At 45.1% G+C, this 17,061-nt stretch overlaps 1 protein-coding gene across 4 annotated transcripts in view; it reads left to right on the forward strand.

The window, feature by feature from the left end:
- The window catches only part of Myo10 (myosin X), a 201,052-nt gene that overhangs the window by 128,127 nt on the left and 55,864 nt on the right, over positions 1-17,061 (forward strand). The window contains exon 19 of one of the 4 annotated variants that reach the window (XM_031360245.1): positions 115-195. In XM_031360245.1, coding sequence (XP_031216105.1) covers positions 115-195 — 81 coding nt within the window. Of the gene's footprint in view, positions 1-114; positions 196-10,123; positions 10,563-12,715; positions 13,760-15,149; positions 15,431-17,061 lie in introns of those variants that run through there. The other 3 variants (XM_031360247.1, XM_031360248.1, XM_031360249.1) reach the window with 3 other exon arrangements.

A 17,061-nucleotide genomic window follows, 5' to 3' on the forward strand; every position in this document is an offset into this window, starting at 1 on the left:
ATTAAAGGCATGCACCACCACTGCCTGGCTAAAATGAAAAACTCTTATTCCTCTGATTTTTGTTATTTTTTATTTTGTTCTGACTAAACCCACTTGTCCTCTTCCTCCTTACAGGACTCCCTGCATTCCTTAATGGCAACACTAAGCTCCTCTAACCCCTTCTTTGTCAGATGCATCAAGCCAAACACACAGAAGGTAAGGCTTCTAAAGGGCCAGCCTGGGCTCTCCTCAAGGACAGCCTCTAGGAGGGGCTGTCATTATAGACGGTTGAGAATGGACATGGCATTCTTGTAACCTGACAGTGAGTGTGTAACCTTTCATCCCCTGTGCCCGTGAGTGAGCTTTTGAGTGATGATGTTAGGGCCTAAGAAACCCTACTTTCAAAAGTGACATGGTAAAGCCAACATGTCCTGTCGCTTTGCTTTTTTGTTTTAAGTGCTTGGATCCAGCTCCAAAAATGCAGGAAAGAAAAAAACATTTAGTATGTTTTTCTTTTGTAGCTGTTATTTTTGTTTTGGGTTTTTTGTTTTTGTTTTTGTTTTTTAGCTTTATTGTTAAATGCTGTGAGGTTATAAACTTAAGTAACAATGTGTTTTAAGTACTTGATATTTTAAATTTAAAAATTATATTTATTGTATTTTATGTGTGTGGATGTTTTGCCTACGTGTATGTCTGTACACCACATGAGTGCCTAATGCTCTTGGAGATCAGAAGAGGGCATTGGCTCCCCTGGAACTGGAGTTACATATAGTTGTGAGCTGCCATAACGGAGCTGGGAATGGATACCGTGGCCCAGCAATTGCTGTTAACCACTGAACTCACTCTCTAGGCCTGTTTTAAGTACTCAACTATAAGATAGCTTAAAGGTAAAATTTTTAAGTGACACAATTCACCTAGGAGCACCTTAAAAAGCAAAAGCCACTTTAACAAGAGAAGTGGGATATTAAGTATGAGTAGTTACTGGATTCAAAGTTGAATGGAAATCTTGACACAAGTATGTGTATGTGTGTGTCTGTGTGGTTTTGTTTTTTTCTAAGACCCGGTCTCACATGTTGCAACTGCCCTTCAACTCACTATGTAGCTAAGGCTGGTCTTGAACTCACTATGTAGCAGAGGCTGGCCTTGAACTTCTAATCCTTCCCCCTCCTCCTCCTGAAAGCTAGGATTGCAAGTGTATGTATCACACCAGTTTTATGCAGTCTAGGGACAGAACCCAGGGCCCCATGCATGCCAATCACTAACAACTGAGCTACATCCCGAGCCCATACAAACAGTTATGAATTCATTTTCATTTGGCAAACAAGCCTCTTAGGAACCCTTCTTAACAGAGAGACCCCCAGCCGGGAAGTGGTGGCTTTAATCCCAGCACTTGGGAGGCAGAGGCAGGAGGATTTCTGAGTTTGAGGCCAGCCTGGTCTATAGAGTAAGTTTCAGGACAGCCAGGGCTATACAGAGAAATCCTGTCTTGAGAGGAAGAGAGAGAGAGAGAGAGAGAGAGAGAGAGAGAGAAAGAGAGAGAGAGAGACCCCTCCCTGCAAGGTAGTAATTTCAAGAACTCTGACATGTGAAGGGATAGAAGATGAAGATGAGAAATAATCTCACAGCTTTGCAGCTGCTGTGACCATGTTCCCCTTGATGCTTGACTCTGGCCCCTGACTTGACTTGTGTTGATTCCACATATGGCCACAGTTGTGTTCTTGTGTGCTCTGGCCTAACCTGGCAGTGTCTCGCTTCGGTGTAATGGGGCTAAAAGTACCATATCTCATCCTTTGGTCCTGTTAGCATTTTTTCAGTTGGGAGCTTGGGGGCTTGGATGCCCTTTAGATTCTGGTGCACCATTGATCCATTTCCTTCCTGCCGTGAGACATTTCTGGAATGCTCTGTTACCATCTCAAATTCGGTGAAATGGGAATGCGCCTTACTGCTGCCCTTTCTAACAACAGAAATTTCATCTTGAGAAGTCTGTTCTTAGATGGCACAAAGTTTATTTTTCTGTCAGACTATAGAAACTTGAACCCTGCCCATAGCCAGAATTAAAGAAATGGCTTCTTCTTTATTGTTATTTTTTTCATGCTGAGATTTGATTGTACCTAGTTCCTTTGAGTTTTATACTTTACAAAGTGACCCAACTCAGCTCTCAGCTCTGTGCCACCCAGACTTACTACAGACACTAATTAGCAACATGCCAAGGGATGGGTTGTAAAAAATATCTTGATACCATTTTAAAGGCACTGGAATATGAGGTCCCTGACACAAGAGCCAACTCATCTCTGGTCTAAAACATAGGTGTGGTTTATGAGTGTGAAGAATGCTAATTAGAACATGGAGATTTCAGGAGGTGACCTGATAAGCGTTCATTCCTTTCCACCAAGAATATGGTTTTGTTTCTGCCCATTGTGCACTAAGAAACACTTGGAATATCTCACAAATGCCTTTAGTCCAAAGATAAATCCAGAAGGAGTCTAGCTTTCCCTCTTTACAGATGGGGACTGTGTTCCTAGCCCCAGTGGAAGATGAGATGCACATGCATGCATGCCCATTCTGGCTTACTGTGGGAGCTTGGAAGTGTGACTGTGAAGATGTTTGTTTGTCACTAAGGAAGAGGTTGTTGGCTACTCTGGACAAAGTCTAGAATTAGTCTTTTTCAGGTTCCGTGGCCAAAAGGGACAACCACAATAGCTCCCAAGTCTGTCAGCTAGAGAGCTGTAGGTTAGAACTGAAGGGGGCTCCTTTTGTGCATTAAGGACCGGACCACATGCAAGAGTCACAGACTGGCCAGGTGTGTGGGGACCAAGAGCCTTCCTTCCTGCCAGCCCAGGATAGGCAGTCAAGTTGGAAGAATCTGAGATCCTTTGTTGCTTTTGTTTTTTTGTATGGTATTGCTGTTGGTTCTCTCTCTCTCTCTCTCTCTCTCTCTCTCTCTCTCTCTTTCTCTCTCCCTCTTCCTCCTCTTCCTCCTCCTCCTCCTTTCCTCCATCCCTCCCTGCCCCTCACCACTATATGTATAGAGTTGGGAGAGACTCTTTCTTCTGCCAAATTGTAATGAAGCTAGGAAAATATCCTCCTAACAGGAGGTGGTATGCAGCCTGCTCTGGGATTGATAGCCATTTTAAGGCAGCTATTTCCTGTGTGAGTTGTATTTAGAAGGTGATGTGGCCCTTCAACCTCCTTCTCTTGGTGTAGCAGTAGCTGGCCCCAAACTGCCTTAAGAGCGTGGGAGACTTCTGGATTGACAGCAAACCTGCAGGACCTCATCTGCATCTCTCCCTTAGGGCATCCCTGGCCTGTGATCTCTCCCAGCCTGGTATTTTGGCAAGGGAGATCTCATCAGAAAAGTCTCTCATTAGCATTCCACAGAAAACCCTGAGGATAGTCTGAAGGAATTAAAGAAGGGGCCAGGCCAACTGATGAGTGTTAGCGAGGCCTTCCTGCTGAGAACTTATCTGAAGTTCCAGGAGCTAAGGTGAAGCCAGGGCCAACTGCCCAGAGCAGCAGCCAAGTCTGCCTCTTGCACCATGCCTGGCTACCATGCCTCCTTAATCTGTCATAGGTTTGCTATGGTGAGGGCCTAGTTTTGAGGAGAGAAACATGGATTCCAGAACATTTCTACTCAAGGTTTGGGGTTTTTTTTGTTTTTGTTTTTTTGTTTTTTCGAGACAGGGTTTCTCTATGTCGCCTTGGCTGTCCTGGAACTCACTCTGTAGACCAGGCTGGCCCCAAACTCAGAAATCCGCCTGCCTCTGCCTCCCAAGTGCTGGGATTAAAGGCGTGCACCACCACGCCCGGCTTCTACTCAAGTTTTAAGAATATAAAACTTGTTGACAAGTTTTCAAAAACTTGTCTTCTCACCAAAGGTCAGGACTTAGGTCTCATTTCTCAAGGCTGATGTCTTATAGAGAAAGACAATAGCAACAGTATAGGAAGGCTGGTCTTGGGGAAGAGTTAAGGGAAAGACAGCCAGTGTGTGAGGGGAGGCTAAAGGCCAGGCCCAAGCAGAGAGAGACCAAGATGTATCTCATGGACTGTAGTCGTACGCTACAATACAGACTATTTGGCAAGAGGAGAAACCAAAGGGAGAGATGGTCAGATAGGCCACATAGGATTTTGATGGTAAAAGGTGTTGAAGCACCTGCTATTTGCCCCAGAGCAGCAAGGCACACATAGAGATGATATCTTTAAGGCCTCAGAAAGGTGCCAGTCCTTTGCATGCTAAAGTACCTGGTGGGGGAAGGGGGATGGGGCTCTGTTAGTATCCAGAACCTGCGGGAGATACATGGGCCAGTCCACAGACCTGTTGCCAGGGCAACGGCCACCATATTCCCAGAATCCATTGGGTTCAGCTCCCACCTTTACCTGGACTGCTACGTCACAACCTATATATATATATATGGGTACTTTCCTCCATCTTGCTCTCTTCTTCTCTCTCTCTCCCCTCTCTTTCTGCGCCGCTATCTCCTACTCCCTCTCAATTAAACCTCTTACACGTGGAACTGTCTAGGCCTGGTGATACCTGCAGACGCGTCCGCCGCCGCTCAAACACATCAGTGTCTCCCTCTTTTTCATGATTCTTCTCTCTCTCTCTCTCTCTCTCTCTCTCTCTCCCTCTCTCTCTCTCTCCCTCTCTCTCTCTCTCTCTCCCTCTCTTCCCCCTCCCCCCCACAATTGAATAAGTGACTTGAATAGTTGCTCTTTAGCTTTGGTAACAACCATAGAGATTCAAGATGCCGTGGTTTTCTTCTTAGACTGTGGTCTCTATATATTGTGAATGTATATGTGTGAATATGTGCACTCACATGGTATGCATGACTATGTAAGTATGGATACCAGAAGAGAACACTGGATCCCAGGAATGTAGGGGTACAAGCATTTGTGAGCCAAACTCTGGTCCAAGTTATTGCTTAGCAAGTATTCTCAACCACTGAGCCATCTCTGCAACTCCGATGCTGCTGCTTTCAAAATCTTACACAAAGTTCTTCATTTTGACGATATCCTGGACAGCCCCTAAAGGCACGAGGAGCAAGAACACTGCAGACATCAGTGTTTGTTGCCAGTGAGAATGGGCATGGATCTCATGAACCAGCACACTGAACCCTGGACATTGAGTGTCGTACCTGGTGCTACTTGCCTTTCTGTCATGGCTTTCGGATGCCTTGTTTTTGTGGTTGTATTGTAATCTAGAGGGTCTATCTGTCTGTCTGTCTGTCTTTTTTTTTTGTTTTAAAGATTCATTTATTTATTTTATGTATATGGATGCACTGTTGCTGTCTTCAGATACACCAGAGGAGGGTATCTGATTCCATGTGGTTGCTGGGAATTGAACTCAGGACCCCTGGAAGTGCTCTTAACCACTGAGCCTCCTCTCCAGCCCCTCTTTCTGTCTTTTTTTCTCTGTCTTTCTTCTCTCTCTCTTTCTCCTTCCTTCCTTCCTTTCTTTCTGTCTTTCTTTCTCTCTCTTTTTCCTTCCTTCCTTTCTTCCCTCCTTCCTTTCTTTCCTTCCTTCCTTTCTTTCTCTCTTTCTTTCTTTCTTTCTTTCTTTCTTTCTTTCTTTCTTTCTTTCTTTCTTTCTTTCTTTCCTTTCTGTGTAATGCTGATCATCCTGAAACTTGCTCTGTAGACCAGGATGTAAACTCAGAGATCTGCCTGCTCTGCCTTCCAAGTTTTAGGATTAAGGGTGCATGCCACTACCCATAGCTTTAGAGTAGGTTTTTTTTGCTTTTGTTTTTTCTTTTTGTGATTTCTTTTAAACCTTCTGACAATAATAGTTCCTCTGATGATTTTTAGCATGTTCTTGTCTCCTTATTTTTGATGTTTGTTTGGCTTTTTATGTATTGCTTTAAAAGGGGATCTTACTATGTAGACTAGACTGGCTTTTTACTTAGAATCATCCATTCATCTCTGCCTCCCAGGTACTGGGATTAAAGATACACACTATCACTATCCTTTATGTGTACATTATTTGTGTGTATCAGTGCCTCGTGTGTGTGTGTGTGTGTGTGTGTGTGTGTGTCTTTGTGTGCTTCCTGAGACAAGGTCTCTCATTGCAATCTAGAGGGTCTATCTGTCTGTCTGTCTGTCTTTCTGTCTTTCTTTTTTTGTTTTAAAGATTAATTTATTTATTTTATCTGGAGATTGCTAATTATCCTATGAGGCTGGACACCCAGGAGCCAGAAGTCCTTACGGCTCCCATTCCACACCCCAACTCCAGTCCTGGGCTTACGGCAGACACAGGCTTACCTGAACTAGAAGTCCTAAGCAGGCACACATTTTCATCCCTTGTTTTTCTTTTCCAGCACTGCTTTCTCAGATTTTCAGGTTGATAGACAGTGACAGTGCTCAAGTCCCACTCTGCAAGCTTGTCTCTTCTTTTGTGTCCTTCTGCATTACTCAGGGTACAAGAAAGATACATCCCTGAAGTGCCATGGTATATGGTGTTCACTGTTACCAAAGCGAAAGATCCAGTGCTGTCTTAAACTTTGGTGCTGCCCCAGTAACTTAATTTAATTTTGGCATTATGTTCCTATGATCATCTTTCATTTCTATAATTGGAAGTCACCTTGGGATATGCCAGTAAGTCAAAGTTGAAATGACACATGTAATATAGATGAGTCTTGACATATTACATGTTGATTTACCTCCGATGTCTATCAAGTGGCCCTCCCCAGGCTTGATACCCCCTGCTTTCCAGTCACACCAGGACTGTTTGGCAAGCCATTCTCCACGTGTGGGTTGGTAGTTCCTACTCAAATATTGAGATTTCTGCATAGGATGGACATTCTGGAATCTTCCATGGCTGGGGGATGTAGGTGGGTGGCAGATCTGCCCACAGCAATTGTAAAGCAGAAAGAGATTCAACATTGGAGATTAATATTTGAATTGCGCTTTCTGGAATTACACATCACTTGTTCAGTCCAAATGTTGTCTAGGATCTTCTTTTAATGAATCTAAGCTTCCATAAGTATGAAGTGCCAAACCTTTCTGTCACTACAGACAGAACAAAAACTAGCAAGGGTGCCAGCTATTCCACTCAGAATGCTCGTGTGCCACCTCTCTGTCATTGCTTTACAAAGTGCATAAAATGAATATCATTCCTACAAATCCACTCTTTCCCAGGCTTTGGATCAAATGACTTTGTTTCTTGGATGAGCTGGACTGGTTTTATTTTGCTTTCTTGGTGCTGAGGATTAAGCCCAAGGCCTCATGCAAGCTAGGCAAGTGTCCCCGCTATGAGTGGAGTTAGGTGCTGAGCTCCATCCATCCTTTGTGAAGACAGTAGAAAAGGCTGGGGGGTATGGGGCTTACTCACAACCGCACACCTTCAATCCTAGCACTCGGGAACAGAGGTAGGCAGATTTCTGTGAGTTCAAGGACAACCAAGGGCTATAGAATAGTGAGACCCTGTCTCAAACAAACAAGAAAAACCTTTACAAAACATAATCTCTTTCAGGACCAGTTATCTCTCTTTCTGTAAGCATGTGCGTGTATGTGTGCGTTGTGTAGTCATTGGTTTGTGTGTTGTGCACTTCCTTGGGCGAGACCCTGCTGTATCACTCTACCTTGGGCTGTTTGTTTGTTTGTCTTAAAAAGAGCCCAAGAGATCCTTCTGTTCCTTCTCTAGACAGTCGTCACTCCCACCCCTCAACTGTACTCCAAACACTGGGGTTACAGGCATATATGTGACTAAGCCTAGCTCTTCCCTTTTTTTTTTTTTTGGTAAGATTTATTTATTTATTATATATACAATGTTATGCCTGCATATATGCTTGCACACCAGAAGAGGGCACCTGATCTCATTATAGATGATTGTAAGCTACCATGTAATTGCTGGGAATTGAACTCAGGACCTCTGGAAGAACAACCTACTCTTAAACCTCTGAGGCAGCTCTCTCCAGCTCCTAAGCCTAGCTTGCTTCTTAATAGGTGTTGAAATCAGAACTTGATGCTGTGTGCCTGCACAGTACACACAGTTACCTACTGAGCCATCTTTCCAGTTCCAGTTATGTCCTTTAAATGTCGCTCAAGGGGCCAGCAGGAGGGATGAGCAAGTATCTGTGCTTGCCCCTAAGCATAACAACCTGAATTTGACCCCAGAGTCCACATGGAGGAAGGAGAGAACTGGGGCCATGTTTCTCCCTAACTTCCCTGAGCCCCAGCTTCTGTTACCTGTAGCCACTGGGTCATTCATGCTCTGCCCAGGGCTGAGGTTTAACCCCCATGGCTCTGGGAGGTACAGAGCTCTGGTCTAGCACATTCACATGTAGCTCAGGCACTTGCCCGAAAGGGAGACTGCAGCGCTGATCAGGCACGGGAAGCCCTGAAAGCAATGGGAGAAACAGAAATCCATCAAAGGCTTGTGTCCAAGCCTGGCCGAGTAGCCTGGCAATGACTTTCTTGCCTCTAGACTATTGTTTTGATAACTGTGACATAGATGCATGACTGTGTGTGCTTCGTGAGGGTGTAGAGACTTAAAACAGCTGCATAGTACCATGAAGTAATCCATGCCTGTCTCACATTGGTGGTGAGAAATATAGTCAGCATTTATATAAGGCTTCTATTCTAACGTGCTTAAAATTAATGAGTTCAGTTTGACTGACCAATTACCTAACCAAGGAACCACGCCCTAGGAAGCCAGGTGCACCTGAAGCCCTGCTAATGAGATAGGAAGGGTAACTGGCCCTTTAAGAAGATGATGGCCTTTTCCTGCCCTCTGGTGCACTCACTCACTGAGCTGCAGACAGGCAGCTTCCTAAGTCTTGCTCATCTGAGTTCCTCAGACTGTAACCCTTCCTTTTCTTCTTCTTCCCTCTGAGTCTGCTCTTCCTAATGCTTCAGCCTTCACTCTTTCCCTACAGCTCCCCCTCCCCCCACCACGTGGCTGCTCTGTCACCACCTAGCTGACCTGCAGGCTAGCTTTAAAGGACTTGGCTTTCTCTTTTTCTGCCCAACCCCCCTTTCCTCAGGCAGCCCGGTAGCTCCTCTGCTCCAGGGTCTTCCTTTCAATGCTTCTTATTCAGTCCATTTTAATAAAATGGACTGAAATGCCATTTGAGTCTATTCTTAAATTCTTTCATTATTGAGACTTAGAACCCTAAAAAGAGACCCTGACTTTCATGGTATCACTAATGCATCCAAAGTGCTAAATGTAGGCAGTTGGCTCAAGTTGTAATGAATATTTTACACAAGAAATCTTTTTGCTGGTTGGTGGTGGTGCACTCCTCTAATCCCGGTTCTCCAGAGGCAGAGGCAGGCTGATCTCTGAGTTTGAGGCCAGCCTGGTCTACAGAGTGAGTTCCAGGACAGCTAAGACTACATAGAGAGAGACCCTGTTTCAAAAAAAGGAAAGAAAGAAAGAAAGAAAGAAAGAAAGAAAGAAAGAAAGAAAGAAAGAAAGAAAGAAAGAAAGAAAGAAAGAAAGGAAAAGAAAGAAAGGGAGAGAGAGAAAAAGAGAGGGAGAGAGAGAGAGAGAGAGAGAAGATTGGAGAGATGGCTCAGAGGTTAAGAGCACTGACTGCTCTTCCAGAGGTCCTGAGTTCAATTCCCAGTAACCACATGGTGGCTCACAACCATCTGTAATGGGGTCTGATGCCCTCTTCTGGTGTGCCTGAAGGGAGCAATCGTGTACTCATATACATAAAGTAAATAGATAATCTTAAAAAAAAAAAAAAAGATTTTATAAGATTATCCTGTGATTACCTGGCCAAACAGTGAAGAATAAAAATGTGTTTGAGTTTTCTAGAACTCTGTAGGCTGTCTGTTCTTTTAACTAACTATGGTAAATTAAGGTCTTCTGAGGCGGTTCCATTTCTTCTGTGTACTTAACTGGAGACCGTACACCCACATCAGTACCTAGACTTAGGGGTTCTTTTCTTTTTTCCTTATCCCTCCAATATTCCTGACTGGCTTTGACACTTCTAGGGCTTTCCTTTTGCTCAGAGAATGTCTCCTACAAAAGGTCTGTAAAAGCAGCCTTGCCTTTTGAGAAGATTTTGGTAAGAGGAACCATTAAAGCAACTATTCTTCTCTCCAAACAAAACAATCCAGTAAACCCCTCAGTGCTCCTTCAGGCCTGTTTACCAAGTTGTCATGGCAACTATTCAGCTGCCCTCTGTAAAGACTTGGATAAATAGCTGTAAATGAAGCTCAGCTCAAGCAAAGAGTGTTGTCCCGGGTGGGTTTTCCAAGATCATTGCTAAAATATTTTAAGTTTTTCTTTTTTAATCCCGGGGCATCTTCATCTTTAAATATCTTCGAAAATTTTTACTCTTTGGACTTGTACATGAATTTGCATGTCTGTTGGTGTGTGGATCGTGGCTCATTTGCACCTATGGTCGAAAGTATCATCAGCAATTCTTCTCACGCCAGCCTTGAGAGGCTGGGCTTCTTGAGTAGAATCAGGAATGAATTAAGCAAGCCTAGCCCAAAACACAACATAAAAGGCAGGGAGCCGGGCAAGCTTCAGATAGCCGGGGTTGGCGTCTGTCTGCTTGGATTTTCTTGGGCCCTTCGGCTGGAGATGCAGCTGTTTGCAGAGGACAGTCCCTGAAGAGAGGAAAAGAAAACCCAAGGTAGGGTTTGGTTTGATTTGGTTTCCTTTTTGGCTCTGCCTGAAAGTTTCGTCTGCTTTGTAAAGGTTACTGTACTGTAAAGCTGTTCAATGAAATAGCAATGGAGTGGGTTGGCCGCCTCTCTGCGCACCCAACTGTTAGGTCCTGAAACCAGTGGGGGAGGTGCTGGTTTGGATTGCACAGGTTTGAAGTATTAAAAAATCCTTTGTAAAAATGAAGGACACTAATCCATTCATCAGTGGAGGCGTTGATTGTTCCTCTGTTTTTGATGAGGGGGAGCCCAGCTTTTAAAGAAAAAAAATATATATTGCGAGTCGAAGAGGAAAGTTTGTCGAGGTTTCTTTGTTTGAATTTGAAATATTTCTCCCCAAAAACTTATTACTACAATCTTACAGCTTTTCCATGTGCCTTCTGCTGTATAGATAAACTTTAAATGAAACCTGCACAAAATTAAATCTTCCTAAATTTGCCTGTAAATCGGGTTCCCCCAGTGTGGAGATGTAACTTATGTGAACTAAATGACCTTCTGTTGGATAGTGTGAGCTGTTTTCACACATGTGCGCGCGCGCGCGCACACACACACACACACACACACACACACACATAGGACACTTGTGTGCGTATGTGCATACATTGATGTTGCTAACAGCCTGAAGAAATACTAGGAAGCACAGGCACATCTTGCTACCATTCTCCAAAGGAAAAGATCCCCTTAGTAGGAACTCTTGGAGTGGGTCAATCACTAACCTTTGCCACGCCTGAGAGGGTGGGATGGGTTAGGTTGACATCCATTCAGTTGCTAAGTGGGTCCTGGGAGGGATTAAATGTCTTCCTTGAAAAGGTGGTCTTTCATAGTAAATAGAGCAACATTTGAAAACAATGAATAACAATGGGCTGTCACCTACTTGCCTAAATCTACTTTTTGCTGAAATAAATTAGCATCTATAAATAATCCAAACCTCTCTCCTGATCTTGAGAATGTGTCTGGTGCTTCCCCCCCCCCCTTTTTTTTTTTTTTGCAGAGAAGTTTCCCATAAAGCACCTGGTCTGCCGCACCATTGTCTACATCTCTCACTACCCTCCGTTCCCTTAAGTGGTCAGTAATTGTCTCTCTCATGGCCCCTCTTGGCAGGTTGCAGGTTGCATACCATAGGATGGTTGCTGCTCACTGAAGTAAAAGCTGTCAATTGAAGCACATGCTCCCATCCCTACCACAGTCCTCCCACAGTCTTTAACTCATCCTGCAGAACTTCCAGAATATTATCCAATCCACTGGGAGACCTACTGGCACCTAGGGGCCCTGCCCCAGACACTGGGCTGTCCCTGGCAGATGGTTTGTTTCTGTAGTCTCTTAGCATATGAAGCCCCACATTAGCATGCTCCTTGGCAGCTGGGGCTGTGTGCTGTCTTCTGTTCCTGATCGTTCTAGTACTCCTCCCCCACCCCTTCACTCAGCTATACAAAGACCTTTCTCCCCAAGACTTCATTCTCATTCTCCCCAAGTCTCCCTCTTCATTCTCCCCCAGCCTAATTTCTCTTGCCCCCCCCCCCCACTTCCTCTGCCATTCTTTGGTGATTCCAGAGCAGGTGACGACTTGAGGGTAGGACCTAGGGATGAATCCCAGGGCTAGATCCAGGCTCTAAGTTCCCCCTCAGTTTTCCTTAACATGTAGAACGCCTCCCCTTAGCTTCCTTCACCTGGCTAGCTTCTTCCCTCTATTAAAGAACACGGAACAGGGCTGGTGAGATGGCTCAGTTGTTAAGAGCATCGACTGCTCTTCCAGAGGTCATGAGTTCAAATCCCAGCAACCACTTGGTGGCTCACAACCATCCGGAATGAGATCTGATTCCCTCTCCTGGTATGTCTGAAGACAGCTACAGTGTACTTACATATAATAATAAATAAATCTTTAAAAAAAAAAACACGGAGCAAAGAGTGCTAAGAAACGCACCAGTGGCATTCACCTGCACCCACACCAGTGTAAAGTGTAAAATTAGAAAATATTTGAAAGATATTGATGAACTTTTTCCTTTGTTCTTCATAATTTCTCTGCCCATACCTACTACCCCCTTCCCTGTTCCTGGGGACAAAACCCAGAAGCTCGCATACACTGACTGTCCACCTGGGCTACATCTCCTGTCCCTTTATCTTATTTTTAGTTTGCAGTGTCCTTGATCAAACCGGACTTAAACTTCCTTTGTAAACTAGACAGACATCAAAAGAATTTGCAGTCCTCTGGCCTTGGCCTCTGGGTATCTGGAATGATAGACAGGTGTCACCATCTTTACCTTCTGTAAATTGGGATCATTTTAGCTGTGTATTTTTTTTTTTAAGCTTAATATATCATGAAACATTCCTAGGATTCTGCGAATGGTTGTACCACCTGTGTGTACGTGTGTATGTGTGCATATGTGTATGAGGGGTGTGTGTATGTGTATGTGTGGTGTGTGGCTAGTGACTGGACCCAGGGGCTCACAATAGGCAACTGCTTCACCAAATGATCTCTCTGTCTCCAGCCCTCTGTGGCAGTACTTGAAAGTCAGGTTTCTGTTACTGCATCATTTCTTTTGTTGCAAACATGGCTGTTGTGTTATTTTTATGTGCAGTGAAGGCGACTCTTCAACTCACGGAGATCCACCTGCCTCTGCCTGGGACTAAAGGTGTGTGCCACCATGCCCAGCATAAGTTAATTTTATTAAACCCCTTCTCTTGCCTGCTTTGTATACATTTACATACGCATACCTAAACACACTTTGATAGAGACAGGCAGAGTAATGCATCTACCTTCTTTTCAAGAGGTGAGGGCACTGGACTGGGTTGTTCCCTTGAGCAAGCTTCTCTTGGCTGCTAAATATTTCAACTAGTTAGTCTGAGGTTGTGGGATCCAAACCTTTCCTAGCAGCCTTCTCAAAGCTTCCTGCCTCTTGTTCTGCCCTCCTTCCTGGTCTCCACCCCACCCCCAGGCAAGAGGCACCGCTAACTACTAACTGCCACTCCTTCCTGCACTCTGACCTGCCTCCCCACCCCCACATCAGGCTTTTGACTTGGGCTCTGCCTCCACCTGCCTGTTTCCAGCCTCCAGAGCTGGGGCTCCTTTCTCCTTCAGCTCCTGGCTGGTGAATACCTGCCCTTCTCTCCGCTGTATCTTTCCAAAGCCCAGAGCTCCGTGTTTGGGTTTCACAGTCTCCTTAATTTGGTAATCTGATTTTTTGGTCATGGTTGCCGGGATTTTCCAGTTCTGGCCTGCTTGACTCTTTGAAGTGAAGTGTATCCATGACTGGATTTCACATCCTTTCCCTCCTGCCTTTTGGTTACTTCTCCTATGGATGATACTTGCTTAACTGTTTTCTTTCTTATCAGACCGAGGCAGGGGTTACCACACTTGGCCCTGCTGCTGGTGTGTGGAGTGGGCAGTTGAGGGTAGCCGTGGTACTAGCACTGTTCAGCAGTCCCAAGGCACATCCCCTAACTGTTCCAGACAGACCTGGGTGAGGGCACTAGTCAATACTTCATATTGCTTCCTTCTCAGACTATTTATTATTATTATTATTATTATTATTATTATTATTATTATTATTATTATTATTTGCTCTTAGGGAGATGGCATCCACACATGGTGAATGTGCTGTTGCTTTTAACCTAGTATTTACTCTTAGAAAACTGTTTCAAGTCTTTGAGATTATCAAGTCCTGAAATTAAATGGCAATGCTTTTCCTAAGCTATGTTCAGACTTTGAAAATGTTCACGAGGCTTTTATGCCAGCGAGCAGCACACCATTGTGTGGTGCCTGTGCGCTGTCCACCCTCTCAGATGAATGGCTGCCCTAGTTCCAGCCCTCTGAAAGGATGCAGCCGCTCATTAAAGTGTGCCAGATGCTGCTCCAGTCAGCAGTGCACTTTAAAGGAGATAATAGCGTTTGGTTGTGGAATGACACGGTGGTGGTCTCAGCACCTGCCTCTAGGAAAGGAAGAGGCCCTGTTGGAAATGCTGCTGCATTCTCCCTGCTTTCAGCCTGTATGGGTTTTCAGCCTGTATTTCACCAGAAAATGAATGTTCCTCTGGGGATCTGAGACTTGGTGTAGGGTACTGACTTCTTTTAAGGCACCTAGACAGTTATTCCCGTATTCATGCAGAAGACTAAGAAAGATTTGCTAAGTCCCTGGGATCACTGGAGCCCAGTAACAAATCATTGTTATTAGGTTATTGTGCGCAAAGGATGTATAAAGAAACAATTAGCTCCAGTTTGTTCTCTCTTTCCTGGGGTCTCATTCTGAAGTTCGGGCCTGTCATTTGGTTGGAGGGTGGATCGCATTACGTATGTCAGTGATGCCCGGGCTAGTAGGTTTACATTAGACCACAGGTGTGCACACTTACAAACCCCTCTGAGTCTTCAGTCAGAGGTAGCTTGCAGATCAGGGAAATGAGGTCCCGTGGAGGTGGAAGAACAGGTTGGACCTGGTCGTGACGTCATTTGACGCTGATATCCAGGCTTGTAGCACTGCCTGCTATTCCTCAGAGCGGAGGAGCAGAAACAAAGAGGTTCCAGAGCAGCAAGCTGTGACATTGGCCACCTCTTAAACCAACCTTGCTTGCAACCTTGTGGCCTGAGGCAGCCGACTGCTCTCCGTGGTCAACATCACCTCCAAGGTCTGCCAGCATCCATGGGGTGAAGGAAAGCTTTTCCTTTCACATGCTCAGTGAAGAGAAGCCATTAACAGTACAGTCGCCACCTGTTCCTGCCAGCGCACTCGCCTGGCCTGTGCATAGCCTGCCTCCATTTCTTGTTACAACATGTTGCTGTAGATATTGAATGGTAAAGGGACAGTGCTCCAGGTCCTGAGCAGCCCTCCTGGAGGCACGGGTACAGGTAGGTTGGGTTTGGTTTGTGGTGCTGGTTTGTCTTTTCAGGTCTTTCAGCCATAGTCAGAACACCAGCCAGTCTCTTTTGAGTCTTGTCAGCGGCGCTGTGGGGAGACCTGAGAGGACTCTTGAGAGTGTACCCTGACATCCTAGGGTCTTTAAACTTTGATCATCCTGTGACCTTCCATGGTTTTGCCCTGTCAATCACAGAATTTCAGTTGTGTCCTGCATGTATCCCTGGAAACCTAGTAACCCCGTAGCCCCAGTCCCTCAGACCAGGGATGTATTGCAGCATCTTGTGGGGCCCGTGGTAGAGGCTTTCATAATTTAGAGGCTTTCATAATTTTCAATGAACAAGTTAACTGTGTTGCTGGCCCAATGAATAATGTTACCTTTCCTGTAGACAACTCATGATGGCTAGTGGGACAAAATGGTTCCTTCTCGAGACATTTCTGGAGTGGAGACCAGGGTGGCCATGTACTGTGGTGGGCACAAGGCTTCACAGGTGAATGCCATCTACCTGTAGCCAGCAGTGGGTGCCTACGGTCTGAGTATACATTTTTGTCAATGATGGTGCAAACATGAGCTTTATCCCTCAGGCGGGGCCTGAGGATTAATGTGTCTGTAAAGCCCTTTGTCCACACTTTGGGTCCCTGTCACCGCTGATGGTCACAGTGGCTGGCATCCTGCCATTATTCTCTGCATCCCCATGGGACAAAGTGATTCGTGTGTATTGCTAGAGGACTCTGATGCTGTGTGGGACAGTTCAGGCTTATTTTCCAAACTCTTCAGTTATCTCCTCAGGGAGAATTTGTGAAGGATTCCTTCTTCTGGAAAAGAGACTTGGAAGGGCCAGTTCAGAGCACTGTCGAGGATTCTCTAAATGCTAGCTGGGGCCGTCTTGGGTGCGGAGGGTGTGAAGTAAAGGCAGATGACTGACAGGGAGGAAGTCACAGTTATTCCAGGGTGAGGAGAGCAGAAGGGAGGGGTTCCTCTGTGTGGAAGTCTGACTGCTGTGTCTTGGGCTAAGGAAAATTCACACCACCACCATTACCATACATGAAAAAAATCTTCTTAGTCCCTCTTACTATTATTGCTCCTTATTTGTTCTCTGTGAGTGTGTCTGAGTATGTATAAGGGGTTTACATGGTACTAGAATGAGGACCTAGGGCCTTCCTCCAATATGCCAGATAAATACTTTGCCATTCCGCTACATCCCCAGCCTTTTTTTGTTTATTTTGCTTAATCTAAAAACTTTATTGGATATCAAGCTCTTTCATGCTTCACTGATCGGCAGGAGGATTGTCCATAGAAGTTGGCAGGCTGGCACCTCATCAGTCAGGCACTTCCCTGAAGCTGGCATCTGGAAGTGGGAGGGGACACCCAGTTCTTAAGCAGTTGGAATTAAATCACTCAGAAACCTCGACTGCCATGCTGCCAGCTCTAGGGCTCCAGGTGTCCCCAGATCCTGCAGTAGTGAGAGCCTAGTGTGTTTGGAGTCCTGATGAATGTCCCACCAAGGATGGGAAGGACCTGACTTTTGGGTGTCTTCCTGACTTCTTGTTTCCTAGCAACTTGTAACTGTTCAGTCAGTGTAATCCTGTGTGATGTTTCTAATTTATACTTAATAGACATTAG

Source organism: Mastomys coucha, unplaced genomic scaffold (genome assembly GCF_008632895.1).
Source record: "Mastomys coucha isolate ucsf_1 unplaced genomic scaffold, UCSF_Mcou_1 pScaffold8, whole genome shotgun sequence".
Lineage (NCBI taxonomy): Eukaryota > Metazoa > Chordata > Mammalia > Rodentia > Muridae > Mastomys > Mastomys coucha.